At 38.1% G+C, this 15960-nt stretch overlaps 1 protein-coding gene across 2 annotated transcripts in view; it reads left to right on the top strand.

Annotated features, from left to right (window-relative positions):
* LOC133615363 (SRSF protein kinase 3) overlaps positions 1-15960 on the top strand; it is a 51193-nt gene that overhangs the window by 709 nt on the left and 34524 nt on the right. Inside the window, exons 2-4 of one of the 2 annotated variants that reach the window (XM_072912950.1) lie at positions 3125-3268; positions 3740-3883; positions 14137-14463. In XM_072912950.1, the coding sequence (XP_072769051.1) occupies positions 14411-14463 (53 nt within the window). In that variant the 5' untranslated portion in view covers positions 3125-3268; positions 3740-3883; positions 14137-14410. Of the gene's footprint in view, positions 1-3124; positions 3269-3739; positions 3884-14069; positions 14464-15960 lie in introns of those variants that run through there. The other variant, XM_072912958.1, reaches the window with a different exon arrangement.

Raw genomic sequence — 15960 nt, 5'->3', positions numbered from 1 at the left:
AATTGTATTTTTACTTGTATTTTTTCTGACTCCTTATTACATCCAGCCATAGAAGTATACATTAAAATAAACATATTTGAAATAATTAATTTTAAATTATCATAATAATTCATTTAAATGACCATATTTAATTATTAAAAGAATTGCTTGTTTATCAACAACTTTAGCATTTTATTCATTACATTTTGAAGGTCTGAGAAGCCAAGTTATGTTATATTCCTTAAGATTTATTTGTGCAAGTTTGAAGTATCAATTATCTAAACACAGTTTTGTTTGCATATTTTCAGGATGTAGAATATATATATGTATATATATATATATATATATATATATCAGTGACATGCAGTCACTAGAGGCAAGTGAGGCGTGGCCTAACCTGCCATCATGGAAAGAAAAAAAATGTAGAAAGAAAAAAAAGAATTAAATTGTTATATGTATCCAGTGATTATACTATAAAGTTATTTTCCATTTAACTTCACCAGTTTTAGATTATTTTTATTCAAAATAGCTGAATTTTCACATTTGCCGTTCAAATACTGAGAAGAGACGGTGCGGTGATCAGCAGCCAGTCGAGGCACGTCACTCAGTGCCTCAACATGGATTCCGGACTCGGCTAACTGCTGGCCTGCTGTGCAGTGAGACTGTATTGCTATATGAACTATATTATACATTTCCATAGTTTAGTTTGCTGAGGTATATAATGTACAGTGTATTTTGTCAACAACTGTATGTGTGTAAAGTATTTCTTGTGCTGAGCGATCATAAAACGGCTGCAAAAGACGCACTGGCTGAGGCTCGCAGTAATCCGCCTCCTGCACCCCCGCCGTAGATTGCAACCCCTGACGGGAGTGTTATATCAATTAAAGCCCACACTTAAACTTTCCACGTGCAAGGTTGAATCTATTTTAAAAAGTTATTTCATAAGAAGCCAAAAAGTGCAAAAACAATAATGTTGGTGTTTGAGGAGTTGTGAATGACTGCAGGGCCACAGCATAATTCACAACTCCTCCAACACGAACATTATTGTTTTTGCACTTTTTGGCTTCTTATTAAATAACTTTTGTAACCTATTTTCATGGGCTTTCCTCTTTGTGATGTTAAGTTCCTGTTATGCGCTGTTATACAGTATATGCCTTGAGCTCTTATTTTGAAGGCGCTAAAAGCGGAAGTGATGACACGTTGGAGTGGAGCGGAGGTTTTTGAAAGAAGGTAAATAAAGTGGTCCTCGTGTAAACTGGAGCCTCCGTGTTTGTTATTTTGTAGTTTCATACAGTATAGGCGACATTTATAAACCCTCGGTTACACTTTTTTAAATAGATTCAATCTTGCACGTGGAAAGTTTAAGTGAGGGCTTTAGTTGATACAACACTCCCGTCAGGGGTGCATTAATCCAGCACAACAGCGGACTTTACTTCATTTATAAGTAAAGGTAAGACCATAATAACGTTTTTTTTATTAAATGTGCTTTTTTGTGTGCTACAGTTTGTATGTGTAAAGTTAAAGTTAAGTTAAAGTACCAATGATTGTCACACACACACTAGGTGTGGTGAAATGTATCCTCTGCATTTGACCCATCCCCTTGATCACCCCCTGGGAGGTGAGGGGAGCAGTGGGCAGCGGCGGCGCCGCGCCCGGGAATCATTTTTGGTGATTTAACCCCCAATTCCAACCCTTGATGCTGAGTGCCAAGCAGGGAAGAATGCTGGTATGAGCTTTTAAACATAACCCGTTAACTGCTGCCAATCAAATGGTGAATAAGATACTCTTTAGGGTTCATATGTTTGTAAATCTGACTGTGATGAAGTCAGTGCCTCACCAGCCATCAACCTCACCGCACGTCACTGATATATATATATATATATATATATATATATATATATATACAGTGTTTCCCACAGGACAGGCATCTATTTGTGGTGGTGTGGTCGGGGAGCGGGGGGTGGCGGCGGCAGCGGCGATTGGCCAAGAAGAACGCGGAGTTGGAATATAATTACAACATTGTATGTACATATTTATATACAGATTTGAACAATTAGTGATTCAGTGAAATATATTTATTAATTGTGGTTCTTACAAAAAATATATCTTATAAAATATAAAAGCTAAAATGTCTCTTAAAGCTCTGCCCCTTTAATTAGTGAATACTAAATAATTTAACTTTAGCCTACTACTACAACCATATTATTTACCAGCAACATGAAGTGAAACAGAGGCAGAGGTGTCCTGCCACAGTCAGTCAACCTCCTCCTCCTCCTGCTGCTGCTGAACAGGTCGCACCTGTGGTCCGGACTGTAGGCCTACCTCCTCTCCAAGTCGAGCCCTTTTCGGCCGTTGAAAATATTTTTCTATACTCATCTGTGTGAAGGAGTGAACATCCAACATTAGAATTTATTACTAATGAGCAGAACCGCTCTATGTACAGTGCTGTCTAACCTTAAGCGGCAGCAGCTCAACACATGCAGGGTTCAACGTTAAGGTTTTTTTCTACTTGCCCGACTTCTCAAATCTACACCTTGCAAATATTTTGACTTGTCCTGCCTAGGTTTTTTTCTGGCTGTGTAGTGCTCATGGCTTATATCTTACTAAAATCCTTCCCGTTGACTATTTACAACACTACACAGTATTTATTATTATTATTATTATCTATAATTACATTTAAATGGCATTGCATACATGTAAAATTAAATGCTATTCCACATTATTTGACCAGTAGTGGTGAATTCTAGCTGTAAATATACTCCTCCCCTCTTAACCACGCCCCCGCCACGCCCCGACCACGCCCACCTCCCGAAATCGGAGGTCTCAAGGTTGGCAAGTATGATCTAACTTTACCACAGTTTAAATTAGCACCATCTTTTTTTTTTTAATTAAATAATAGCAGGTTGAATTTCTGCTGGATACTAAAAGTCAAGGCTCTCTTTAACTGTTGTGACCGTGGATTTTTGTACAGTAGATACACTCTCTTGCTAAATAATTCTGACTTTAAGTCTTCAAAAACCTAACAAAGGCTGAATGTGACACAAAAAAGTGTTCCCAATTCTAACAAAGATTTCAATTATTAGAAGTTACTGCTGTTTAACATCCTAACACCGTGTCTTTTTCTTCATATTTGACATTTTTTCAGCGTGTGAAACTGTATTTCACACATTTGGCCACTAGAGGCAGCAACTCCTCTCCCTATGAGGAAAGAGAAGAAGAAGAAGCTAATTAGCTACATATTTTGTTGTCTTGTGTGTCAAACTTGAACCTCAAATGTTGACAATACACGGTGAGTAACTTTATTTCTCTATTTTACTAAATTATTTAGTGTCCATATTTAATTGAAACACTACCCCGCCAACAGGAAGGCTTCGCCTAAATTTGTATGTCTTAAATTAGAGTCTGGTAAAGTAAGAAACAGATTGACACATTTGAAGTTATTGGTGAATGTGACAATCTCCTTCTAACTTTACCGCAGTTTAAATTAGCACCATGGATTAAAAAAAAATAAAAGCAGGTTGAATTTCTGCTGGATACTAAAAGTCAAGGCTCTCTTTAACTGTTGTGACCGTGGATTCGTGTACAGTAGATACACTCTGTTGCTAAATAATTCTGACATTAAGTCTTCAAAAACCTAACAAAAGCTGAATGTGACGCAATAAAGTGTTCCCAGTTCTAACAAAGATTGCAATTATTATAAGTCGCTGCTGTTTAACATCCTAACACCGTGTCTTTTTCTTCATATTTGACATTTTTTCAGCGTGTGAAACTGTATTTCACACATTTGGCCACTAGAGGCAGCAACTCCTCTCCCTATGAGGAAAGAGAAGAAGAAGAAGCTAATTAGCTACATATATTGTTGTCTTGCGAGTCAAACTTGAGCCTCAAATGTTGACAATACACGGTGAGTAACTTTATTTTTCTATTTTACTAAATTATTTAGTGTCCATTAGTGATGGGTTGATGAGGCGTCATGAAGCGTTTCGACACATTGCAAACCTGTATTGATACTGTGTCGATACTGTGTCACTAAATACTGACATCTGCTGGACATTAAAAATCCCTACAGGCAACCTATGGACCGACTCAACTGACACTGATTTGATGCCCTAGTACAGGGGTCACCAACCTTTTTGAAACCAAAAACTACTTCTTGGGTACTGATTAATGCGAAGGGCTACCAGTTTGATACACACTTAAATAAATAAATATATTGTCATTTGTAAGTTACACGTAAGTGTGATTTAAACAAGAATAGCTAGATAAATACATTTATATATATAAAAAAATGGGTATTTCTGTCTGTCATTCCGTCGCACATTTTTTTTTCCTTTTACGGAAGGTTTTTTGTAGAGAATAAATGATGAGAAAAACACTTAATTGAACGGATTTAAAAGAGGAGAAAACAAGAAAAAAATTAAAATAAAATTTTGAAACATAGTGTATCTTCAATTTAGACTCTTTAAAATTCAAATTTCAACCGACAAAAAGAAGAGAAAAACTAGCTAATTTGATCCTTTTTGAAAAAATTAAAAAAAGAATTTATGGAACATCATTAGTCATTTTTGCTGATTAAGATCAATTTTAGAATTTTGATGACATGTTTTAAATTGGTTAAAATCCAATCTGCACTTTGTTAGAATATTTAACAAATTGGACCAAGCTATATTTCTAACAAAGACAAATCAGTATTTCTTCTAGATTTTCCAGAACAAAAATTTTAAAATAAATTCAAAATACTTTGAAATAAGATTTACATTTGATTCTACAGATTTTCTAGATTTGCCAGAATATTTTTTTTGAATTTTAATCATAGTAAGTTTGAAGAAATATTTCACAAATATTCTTCGTCGAAAAAACAGAAGCTAAAATATTTATTATTCTTTACAATAATAAAAAAATGTTTTTACTTGAACATTGATTTAAATTGTCAGGAAAGAAGAGGAAGAAATTTAAAAGGTAAAAAGGTATATTTGTTTAAAAATCCTAAAATCATTTTTAAGGTTGTATTTTTTCTCTAAAATTGTATTTCTAAAAGTAATAAGAAGCAAAGTAAAAAATAAATGAATTTATTTAAACAAGTGAAGACCCATCCATCCATCCATTTTCTACCGCTTATTCCAAGTGAAGACCAAGTCTTTAAAATATTTTCTTGGATTTTCAAATTCTATTTGAGTTTTGTCTCTTTTAGAATTAAAAATGTCGAGCAAAGCGAGACCAGCTTGCTAGTAAATAAATAAAATTTAAAAAATAGAGGCAGCTCACTGGTAAGTGCTGCTCTTTGAGCTATTTTTAGAACAGGCCAGCGGGCGACTGATCTGGTCCTTACGGGCTACCTGGTGACCGCGGGCACCGCGTTGGTGACCCCTGCCCTAGTATATACAATAATATAAACCAAGTCATTGTATTTCATTTAGGATTATTTCATATCTTCATTTAAATAAAAATATATTTGTATCTTTTTTAGATACAGTCAATAAATAATGTGAACATGTATCATAACATGGAAATCTAAGAGAACGTGTTGTGGATGATTGTGGACTGGGAATTTTTTTAATTTTATTTTTTTACACATTTTTATAAAAATAAAAAATAAAAAGTTTTTCCGACATATTACATTTTAGACGATTTGTCTTCTTAGTTATTATTTCTCCGGCTGTAGAAAAGACCCGCTCACAAGGCACAGAGGAGGCGTCAGTGCGACACAGTTGGCGTATCGGTCACGTGACCAAAACAGCTCATGATCGGTCACGTGACTTTCTAAAAGCGGTACGCGCACCGACACAAGGTTTTGCTCTATGAGCTCGACGCATGCGCCGATGCATCGGTGTTGCCGGACCCATCACTACTGCCCAGGCTTTAACATTATGTGCTTTCATGTCAGAGTCACTAAAATACTCTTCACTCTTAATTTGTCGCTTTTTAAAAAAGGGGTCTTGTTACTTACTGATAGGCTCAAGGTTGCTAAATTGGCAACATTGATCCCTCTTGCTACGTCTTCTTTTTTTTACTGGCAGACAAGCTGCGTTATTAGGGATGTAACAATAAACAGTATATACAACTTTCAAATGATCAAAAAAAACGTGATTAAAAACTGCAGTTTGATAAACTCACGGACTGGTGCCAGCTCTTGCTTAAATGCTAATATGAAAACAAGACACATTAACGTATTTCCCCTTAAAGAACTGACATATCTCAATCTAAACGTATATAAAGACATTACTGCATGAGCAACTATCCTACAAGCTGTGCTCTCTTAGAACAGAGTGATTGATCTATAATCAGTGGAATACAAGACGGAGGTGTTTTTATGGTGCGTTCAAGGACCACTTAACACAGTTGAAAAAATAAACAATAATAGATTTAATTCGTTACGCACTTTTCATTTAGATACATTTTAAAGTGTTACGGTTCGCAGTCATATTTAAAACGATAAAAGCTTGGCCATAAAACATTAAGACTAAAACCAGTGAGGCATAAGAAACGTTAAAAATGCATAATAGTGGGTTTTCTAACCCTGTGTTTATTTATTTTATTTACTCTAAAAAAACTAATAATTATAAGTACTTTTTGAGCACGTACAACAATATTGATTAAAAAAAAAATAATAATAATAATTAAAAACGTTTACTATTTTCCTCATCCTTTTTTTTGTTATTTTACGTAAAAACAAAGCCCTAATCATTTCATAGACTTCATTTTAATTATTTCAAGATACTGCTATAATTATGACAACTGATAAGTTTGGTCATGATAAATTACATATTTTCATATTCTCACATTCCTATGTGTTGATGAGCGAGGTCAAACAAATCTACTCACTAACTAAAGGACTGTATTAGAAATACTGCATAAAACTGGAAATAAACAACAATAATTACATCAATTAGTCATAATAACCGAGAAATACCAGAAATGATATAATGAATTACAATATTTTAGACTGAACTTTTTTCCCTACACAGGTAATGCTTTAAGTATCATTTTGACATTCCCAACTGTCATGTTAATGTAAAAAAAGATGTTACCAGCTGTTTAAGCCTTGTGTAATGTTCATATTGTTGTTACTCAACTAGCGTTTGTGGGTCTGATGGACCCGTTGCATTTTGTGGCTTTTAATGCCTCACAATCAAACACTTTTATGTTAAAATACTGAACAGATGTTTATTGGGATAAGGTAAACATCTGTTTGTGGGTCTGATGGACCCGTTGCATTTTGTGGCTTTTAATGCCTCACAATCAAACACTTTTATGTTAAAATACTGAACAGATGTTTACCTTATCCCAATAAACATCTGTTCAGTATTTTAACACAAAAGTGTTTGATTGTGAGGCATTAAAAGCCACAAAATGCAATGGGTCCATCAGACCCACAAACGCTGACTGAGTAACAACAATATGAACGTTGCATCGAAATTTATCTGCCAGTTTCTGCATCCCACAGGGATTTTTCTTTTGTGTTTCTGCACCTGTGGTTCCCACACGAGGTTGCAACATTGTTTGTCAACACTGTCTGCTCTCATTTTCTCGCACATTTGACCCTCTGATGTTCTGTGTACCTACACTCTGTCCTCCTCCTGTCTAGGCCTGCTGTGTGTGTGTGTGTGTGTGTGTGTGTGTGTGTGTGTGTGTGTGTGTGTGTGTGTGTGTGTGTGTGTGTGTGTGTGCGTGTGTGCGTGCGTGCGTTTGCGTTTGCGTTCCTTAAAAATGGCCAACTCGCATAACTTACTACTATGCGTGTGTATGGTCAAATCTACCTAGCAACATCGGTCGGTCCTCACAACTACAAAAGTGAAATTATTTTTTACTTTGTGTGTTTTGCATTCTTAAGTGAGGTTGCAACTCTCTACTCCCATCTAGTGCTAGATATATTTTCATCATTCTAGTTATAGTGGATGTGAGTGTGAATGTTGTCTGTCTATCTGTGTTGGCCCTGCGATGAGGTGGCGACTTGTCCAGGGTGTACCCCGCCTTCCGCCCGATTGTAGCTGAGATAGGCTCCAGCGCCCCCGCGACCCCAAAGGGAATAAGCGGTAGAAAATGGATGGCTGGATGGATGGATAGTTATAGTGGAAAGGGGGGCCCTCACAACCTACTGACCAAACGTGGGTCCACACAAAGTAGGCAAGACATGCATGTGTGTGTGTGTGTGCGTGTGTGTGTGTGTGTGTGTGTGTGTGTGTGTGTGTGTGTGTGTGTGTGTGTGTGTGTGTGTGTGTGGTACACATAACATCAATTTCCACACTTCTATTAGCCCCGGGTCCAGTGGACCCGGAAATCTTATAGGGATGTCCCGATCCAGGTTTTTGCACTTCCGATCCGATACCGATATTGTTTTTGCACTTCCGATCCGATACCGATACTGACCGATACCGATACTGACCGATACTGGCCTATCCGAGCATGTATTAAAGTTTAAAGTTATTTAGCCTACTTAGTTGTCAGAATCATGTTGAAAAGGGTTTTAGTACTCTTGATAACAACTAGCCAGCTGAATTAGGGGAGTTTGAATAATACACAATGGTTGGTAACAAGAAACTGACCTGTTTATTCAAGGATAAACACAAAATAGACAAAATTATACATGACAAACAGAAATGGCATCATTGAACTAGGGCTGGGCGATATGGCCTTTTTTTTAATATTGCGATATTTTAAGGCCAGATTGCGATACACGATGTATATCTCGATATTTTGCCTTAGCCTTGAATGAACACTTGATGCATATAATCACAGCAGTATGATGATTCTATGTGTTTTGATTGATTGATTGAGACTTTTATTAGTAGGTTGCACAGTGAAGTACATATTCCGTACAATTGACCACTAAATGGTAACACCCCAATAAGTTTTTCAACTTGTGTAAGTCGGGGTCCACTTAAATTGATTAATGATACAGATATATACTATCATCATAATACAGTCATCACACAAGATAATCACATTGAATTATTTACATTATTTATAATCCAGGGTGTGGAGGGGGGCGCCGGATGTAAGTGTCAAAAAGACAGCCAAAAGAGTTTGATATGAGAATAAATCTAAAGTTAAAATATAGGGTAGAAATGCACCCATTTGCAGGAAATGTAGTCTTGATTTTCAACATTTTCTTTCAAGGCTTGCATGTCTACATTAAAACATTCTTCTTCATACTGCATTAATATATGCTGCTTTTAAACTTTCATGCAGAGAAGGAAATCACAACTAAAAAAATCACTAATTTTTTCATACGGTGTTGATCTGGAAATTTTTGCCTCTGCATTTTGATGGTGTGGACGTGTGGCACCGAATGGAGATAAGCGTCTCGACAGACGTTATAATATTTGAACAATGATGACAAAAACTGTTTTCTCTGTCGTGACCGTGTGTCGAAAAGTGTTATGCGCTTATTTTTTTATTTGATTTTGTGCGTGGCATATGATTGCTATGCGCAGAGGACGTTTAAACAGTGCGCAATTGCACAAGCGCGCACCTTAGAGGGAGAACGTTGGTCACACGGCTGCGCTAGCATCACAGCTAACGTTAGCCATGCTGCTACCTCTCTGCTCGGGGAGGACGTATATGTATGTGACGTATGACGTGACAGTATGTGACGTATGACGTGACAGTATGTGACGTGTGTAAGAAGGTGCGCTTGCTGTCTGTGAGAGGGAGACACAGAAAAGAGTGAGAATAGCCTGTCGTGTAATGCCAGCAGCTAAAAGCAACTGCGTTCGAATCCACAGACCTGTGGATGTGTTGAAGGTGTGCTGGAAAATGCGGAACGCAAATTACGGAGCAGCAGAAAAGTGGAATGTACTATTTAAATAGGTGCGTTGGAAAACACGGAGCGGAGTTTTTTTTTTTTAACTGGATCTGGATCGGCATTTTCCCATGCCTTGCCGATACCCATTTTTTTGCAAATATCGGCGGCCGATCCAATCCAAATATCGGATCGGGACATCCCTAACATCTTATATGTAATATAAATGTGTAGGGGTGGTGTATGGTGTGTGTTCATTACATATGTATTCTGATATATGTTCTTCACAGAAAATGAGCCAAAGCCAGTGAGTCTCAGTTTGAAAAATGTATTAATTGTATCATTTTTCTTTTAATAAAAATCGAAAACGGGTCCCACAGACCCGAACACCACACAAGGGTTAATAAAGCTAAAATCAAGTAAAACTACTGACCGTATTTACAATAAATTTAGAACTACCATATTGACCCAAATACAATAAAATGTTAATTATTTTCCTCCTCCTGTTTTTATTTCTCTTAAAAATGAAGCCCTAATAATTTCATGGACTTCATTCTTAATATTTTAATACACCCGATAAAAATAGCTGTGATAATGTTGGTGTAATGATAACTGTGATATGAAATTTCATATCAGCACATCCCTATGCGTTGTAATGTGTTGATGAGCCAGGTCAAACAAGTGGTGCCAAACAACTCAAGGAATGTATTAGAAATAAAGCATACAACTGGAAATTGAGTTAGTCATAAAAAACAAAACTGAAAATCTTCATGTGAAGACTAACCTGGTCAAAACCTTGCTTGTCCCCAAGTGTCTTCACAGTGCAAAATATCGAGTAAGGCATACATGATGTTGTATAATGTTGCACCTGTTCATCCAAAGATGCTGTAACCATAGCCTCATGATGCTAGTCCTTGGTAAGAATAGTACTTGAGCCTGTCTAAATATACAACACAGCATACGTCATTTGACTGTGGACAGCTGTGCACGAGAGAGAAGGCCACACACACAATTTATAACAATGTGTTACCAGGCAGGGGATTGTGCATACTTTTAAATGAAGTTCAATACAGTATGTACGTATTTTTCGGACTACAAGGCACACTTAAAATCATTTCATTTTCTCAAAACTCGACAGTGCACCTTATAACCCAGTGCGCCTAATGTACGGAATCATTTTGGTTGTGCTTACCAACCTCGAATCTATTTTATTTGGTACATGGAGAAATGATAAGTGTGACCAGTACATGGCAGTCACACACAAGAGATACGTGTAGACTGCAATATGACTCAAGTAAACAACACAAACATTTTATATGTTCCATTGAAAATATAGAACATTATACACGGCGCTCAAACATCTATCAAAATGTTTTAGTAGGACTTTGGTAAGCTATGAAGCCGCACCATTTGATGGATTGTACTGTGATTCAACATAGGAGTATTTTTATGGTGTGTATAAGGTAAGACATATTATCTGGCGTTTTGTTTTGCAAGACAAGGCAAAAGCAACTTTTCTTACCTTTTGGTACCTGCTGATCTGTATTTGGGATCTGCATGAGTCCTGAAAATGTGCACACATCCGCCTTTGTAGTCTGTGTTGACACCGTAGTCGATAAGCTTCTTCTTTTTCTCTATCTTGTTATGTGACATTCATCCTCCACTGTTGCCATTTCTAATATAAAGTAGTGTATAGTTCTTACTTATATCTGTCAGTAAACCCGCCATGAAAGCACTAAAACATACCGGTGTCGTGAGTTTACATTATTCACCCAAGGAACTTTAGATATTAGAGTTTCGGTCGGACGGTTTTTCACGGTACACATTTACAGCCTTGTTGTTGAACTAGTGAGCCACGGATGAGGAGATGCTGCTCCGTTATTGATTGAAGTAAAGTGTGAATGTCATTAAAGCAGTTAGCTCCATCTTTTGACACTTCTTCCACTCCCGTCCTTGCATGCTACACCACTACAACAAAAATGACGGGGAGAAGACGCCGTCAAAGGTGAGCCACGTAAATAAGACCACCCTCAAAAAACGACTGTCAGAAAGCGACTTGAAGATGATGTGTAAAACATCATCTATGCAACATTTTGACCAAAGAACCACCATTACATGTTATGTAGACCACAAGGAAGTCTTTTACATTTAGAGAAATTTTTTTTTATAATATGACCCCTTTAATGCGGTGCGCCTTTTGTATGAAAATAGACCTGGCTCGACCCGTTCATCGGCAGTGCGCCTTATGGTCCGGAAAATACAGTAATACTAAGGACAAACCCCGTTTCCATATGAGTTAAGAAATTGTGTTAGATATAAATATAAACGGAATATAATGATTTGCAAATCCTTTTCAACCCATATTCAGTTGAATATGCTACAAAGACAACATATTTGATGTTCAAACTCATAAATTTTTTTATTTTTTTTGCAAATAATAAATAACTTAGAATTTCATGGCTGCGACACGTGCCAACATAGTTGGGAAAGGGCATGTTCACCACTGTGTTACATGGCCTTTCCTTTTAACAACACTCAGTAAACGTTTGGGAACTGAAGAGACACATTTTTGAAGCTTCTCAGGTGGAATTCTTTCCCATTCTTGCTTGATGTACAGCTTAAGTTGTTCAACAGTCCGGGGGTCTCCTTTGTGGTATTTTAGGCTTCATAATGCGCCACACATTTTCGATGGGAGACAGGTCTGGACTACAGGCAGGCCAGTCTAGTACCCGCACTCTTTTACTATGAAGCCACGTTGATGTAACACGTGGCTTGGCATTCCATCCATCCATTTTCTACCGCTTATTCCCTTTGGGGTCGCGGGGGGCGCTGGAGCCTATCTCAGCTACAATTGGGCGAAAGGCGGAGTACACCCTGGACAAGTGGCCACCTCATCGCAGGGCCAACACAGATAGACAGACAACATTCACACTCACATTCACACACTAGGGCCAATTTAGTGTTGCCAATCAACCTATCCCCAGGTGCATGTCTTTGGAAGTGGGAGGAAGCCGGAGTACCCGGAGGGAACCCACGCAGTCACGGGGAGGACATGCAAACTCCACACAGAAAGATCCCGAGCCCGGGATTGAACCCAAGACTACTCAGGACCTTCGTATTGTGAGGCAGATGCACTAACCCCTCTGCCACCGTGAAGCCCTGGCTTGGCATTGTCTTGCTGAAATAAGCAGGGGCGTCCATGGTAACGTTGCTTGGACGGCTACATATGTTGCTCCAAAACCTGTATGTACCTTTTAGCATTAATGGCGCCTTCACAGATGTGTAAGTTACCCATGTCTTGGGCACTAATACACCCCCATACCATCACACATGCTGGCTTTTACACTTTGCGCCTATAACAATCCGCATGGTTCTTTTCCTCTTTGGTCCGGAGGACACGACATCCACAGTTTCCAAAAACAATTTGAAATGTGGACTCGTCACTTTGTATCAGTCCATCTTAGATGAGCTCAGGCCCAGCGAAGCCGACGGCGTTTCTGGGTGTTGTTGATAAACGGTTTTCGCCTTGCATAGGAGAGTTTTAACTTGCACTTACAGATGTAGCGACCAACTGTAGTTACTGACAGTGGGTTTCTGAAGTGTTCCTGAGCCCAAGTGGTGATATCCTTTACACACTGATGTCGCTTGTTGATGCAGTACAGCCTGAGGGATCGAAGGTCACGGGCTTAGTTGCTTACGTGCAGTGATTTCTCCAGATTCTCTGAACCCTTTGATGACATTACGGACCGTAGATGGTGAAATCCCTAAATTCCTCGCGATAGCTGGTTGAGAAAGGTTTTTCTTAAACTGTTCAACAATTTTCTCACGCATTTGTTGACAAAGTGGTGACCCTCGCCCCATCCTTGTTTGTGAATGACTGAGCATTTCATGGAATCTACTTTTATACCCAATCATGGCACCCACCTGTTCCCAATTTGCCCGTTCACCTGTGGGATGTTCCAAATAAGTGTTTGATGAGCATTCCTCAACTTTATCAGTATTTATTGCCACCTTTCCCAACTTCTTTGTCACGTGTTGCTGGCATCAAATTCTTCAAATCAGTTTGAACATCAAATATGTTGTCTTTGTAGCATATTCAACTGAATATGGGTTGAAAATGATTTGCAAATCATTGTATTCCGTTTATATTTACATCTAACACAATTTCCCAACTCATATGGAAACGGGGGTTTGTATTTGTTCATCTCTGTGTTGGTGACTTTATTACCTCCCGCTTCGAAAATAGGCTTTTATTGCTGTTTGTAAGGATTAATAGAAAGGTATGTTGTAACCCTATTACATCTTTTTAATGCAGGTGCAAGAATGTACAGTAGTGCTGATTTAAATGATCAGATTGTGATCTTATTGGAGCTTCATTAATGGGGGCCTAATTTTGCTGCTTGTGTCTTACAAAGACGGGGGAAGCCACTCTCGCAGGATACCCTGCGACCCCGGCAGTGTTGAGGTCACACTCCTTGTCAGCTGTTCCGCTCTTTTTTAGTCGGGCTTCCCCCGACGCTGCTGCTGCTGCTGCAACTCTCAGTAGAGAGACAGGAATACAGTACACTCGCGAATGCACTTTGCCGCCGCCTACCACACACGTACTCGCTAAATGCAGCGCCCTCCTTACGTTGCAGGATATCCGTCTTTCAGCATCGCGGAGCCTTGCGTATCTCCGGATCGCCGCACATGATGGAGAGGAGTCGCCGTTCGCTCTTCGCCGCCCCTCTGCAGCGTCACACGTGAGTGTAGGCCTTTTCTTGTCTCTTAAGACTGCAGCAACTTGGCTACTTTGTATTTTTTCAGCTTCATGCACAACTTTTGCTCCTAAAATGCATCTTTAAAAGTATGTTTGGTTGCAATCAGAGGTGGGTAGTAACGCGCTACATTTACTCCGTTACATCTACTTGAGTAACTTTTGGGATAAATTGTACTTCTAAGAGTAGTTCTAATGCAACATACTTTTACTTTTACTTGAGTATATTTATAGAGAAGAAACGCTACTTTTACTCCGCTACTTTTATCTACATTCAGCTCGCTACTCGCTACTAATTTTTATCGATCTGTTAATGCACGCTTTGTTTGTTTTGGTCTGTCAGACAGACCTTCATAGTGCCTGCGTTTCAACAAATACAGTCACTGGTGACGTTCACTCCGTTCCACCAATCAGATGCAGTCACTGGTGACGTTGGACCAATTAAAAAACAGAGCCAGGCGGTCACATGACCTGACTTAAACAAGTTGAAAAACTTATTGGGGTGTTACCATTTAGTGGTCAATTGTACGGAATATGTACTGTACTGTGCAATCTACTAATAAAAGTTTCAATCAATCAATCAAAAGTGTGAAGGAAAAAAAAACATTTTTTATTTCAACCGTACATCCCGTCAAAAGCCTAAAGACTGACTGCCCAGTTCCTGTCTTCACAATAAAAGTGCCGCTCCATCGCGCCTGCGCTTTCAAAACAAGAGTCTCCGAAAGCCAGCGCAAACAAGCTAGCAAGCTACGGAGTTTGCCGCCAATGTATTTCTTGTAAAGTGTATAAAAACGAATATGGAAGCTGGACAAATAAGATGCCAAAAAACAACCACTTTCATGTGGTATTAGACAGAAAGGAGGAACTTTTTTTCTCCTCCATTTGAAAACGTGGACGCTATCAGCACTGCTGTCTGATTCCAATCAATGCAAGTCATCAGAATCAGGTAATACACCAACTTATATTCTTGTCTTCATGAAAGAAAGGAATCTATATGTGTTAAACATGCATGTATATTCATTAAAACACCTTTAACATGTAAACAAAAACGGCAAAATAAATAAATATAAATTATATACTGTATATATATATGTGTGTGTATATATATATATATGTATATATATATATATAAATGTGTGTGTGTGTGTGTGTGTATATATATATATATATATATATATATATATATATATATATGATATGTGTGTGTATGTTACTCATCAGTTACTCAGTACTTGAGTAGTTTTTTCACAACATACTTTTTACTTTTACTCAAGTAAATATTTGGGTGACTACTCCTTACTTTTACTTGAGTAATAAATCTCTAAAGTAACAGTACTCTTACTTGAGTACAATTTCTGGCTACTCTACCCACCTCTGGTTGCAATTGAGAAGAAGCATTATTTTACACACCGAGGTAGTGCATTTTTTTTATGTTTCTTTGTTACACTCCAAAATGTCAGTGTTCAAAAACCAGAAGAAAAAA

This window comes from Nerophis lumbriciformis, linkage group LG01, assembly GCF_033978685.3.
Source record: "Nerophis lumbriciformis linkage group LG01, RoL_Nlum_v2.1, whole genome shotgun sequence".
Taxonomy (NCBI): Eukaryota; Metazoa; Chordata; class Actinopteri; order Syngnathiformes; family Syngnathidae; genus Nerophis; species Nerophis lumbriciformis.
The sequence above is the reverse complement of the archived record's forward strand: the minus strand, read 5'-3'. Positions and strand labels throughout refer to the sequence as shown.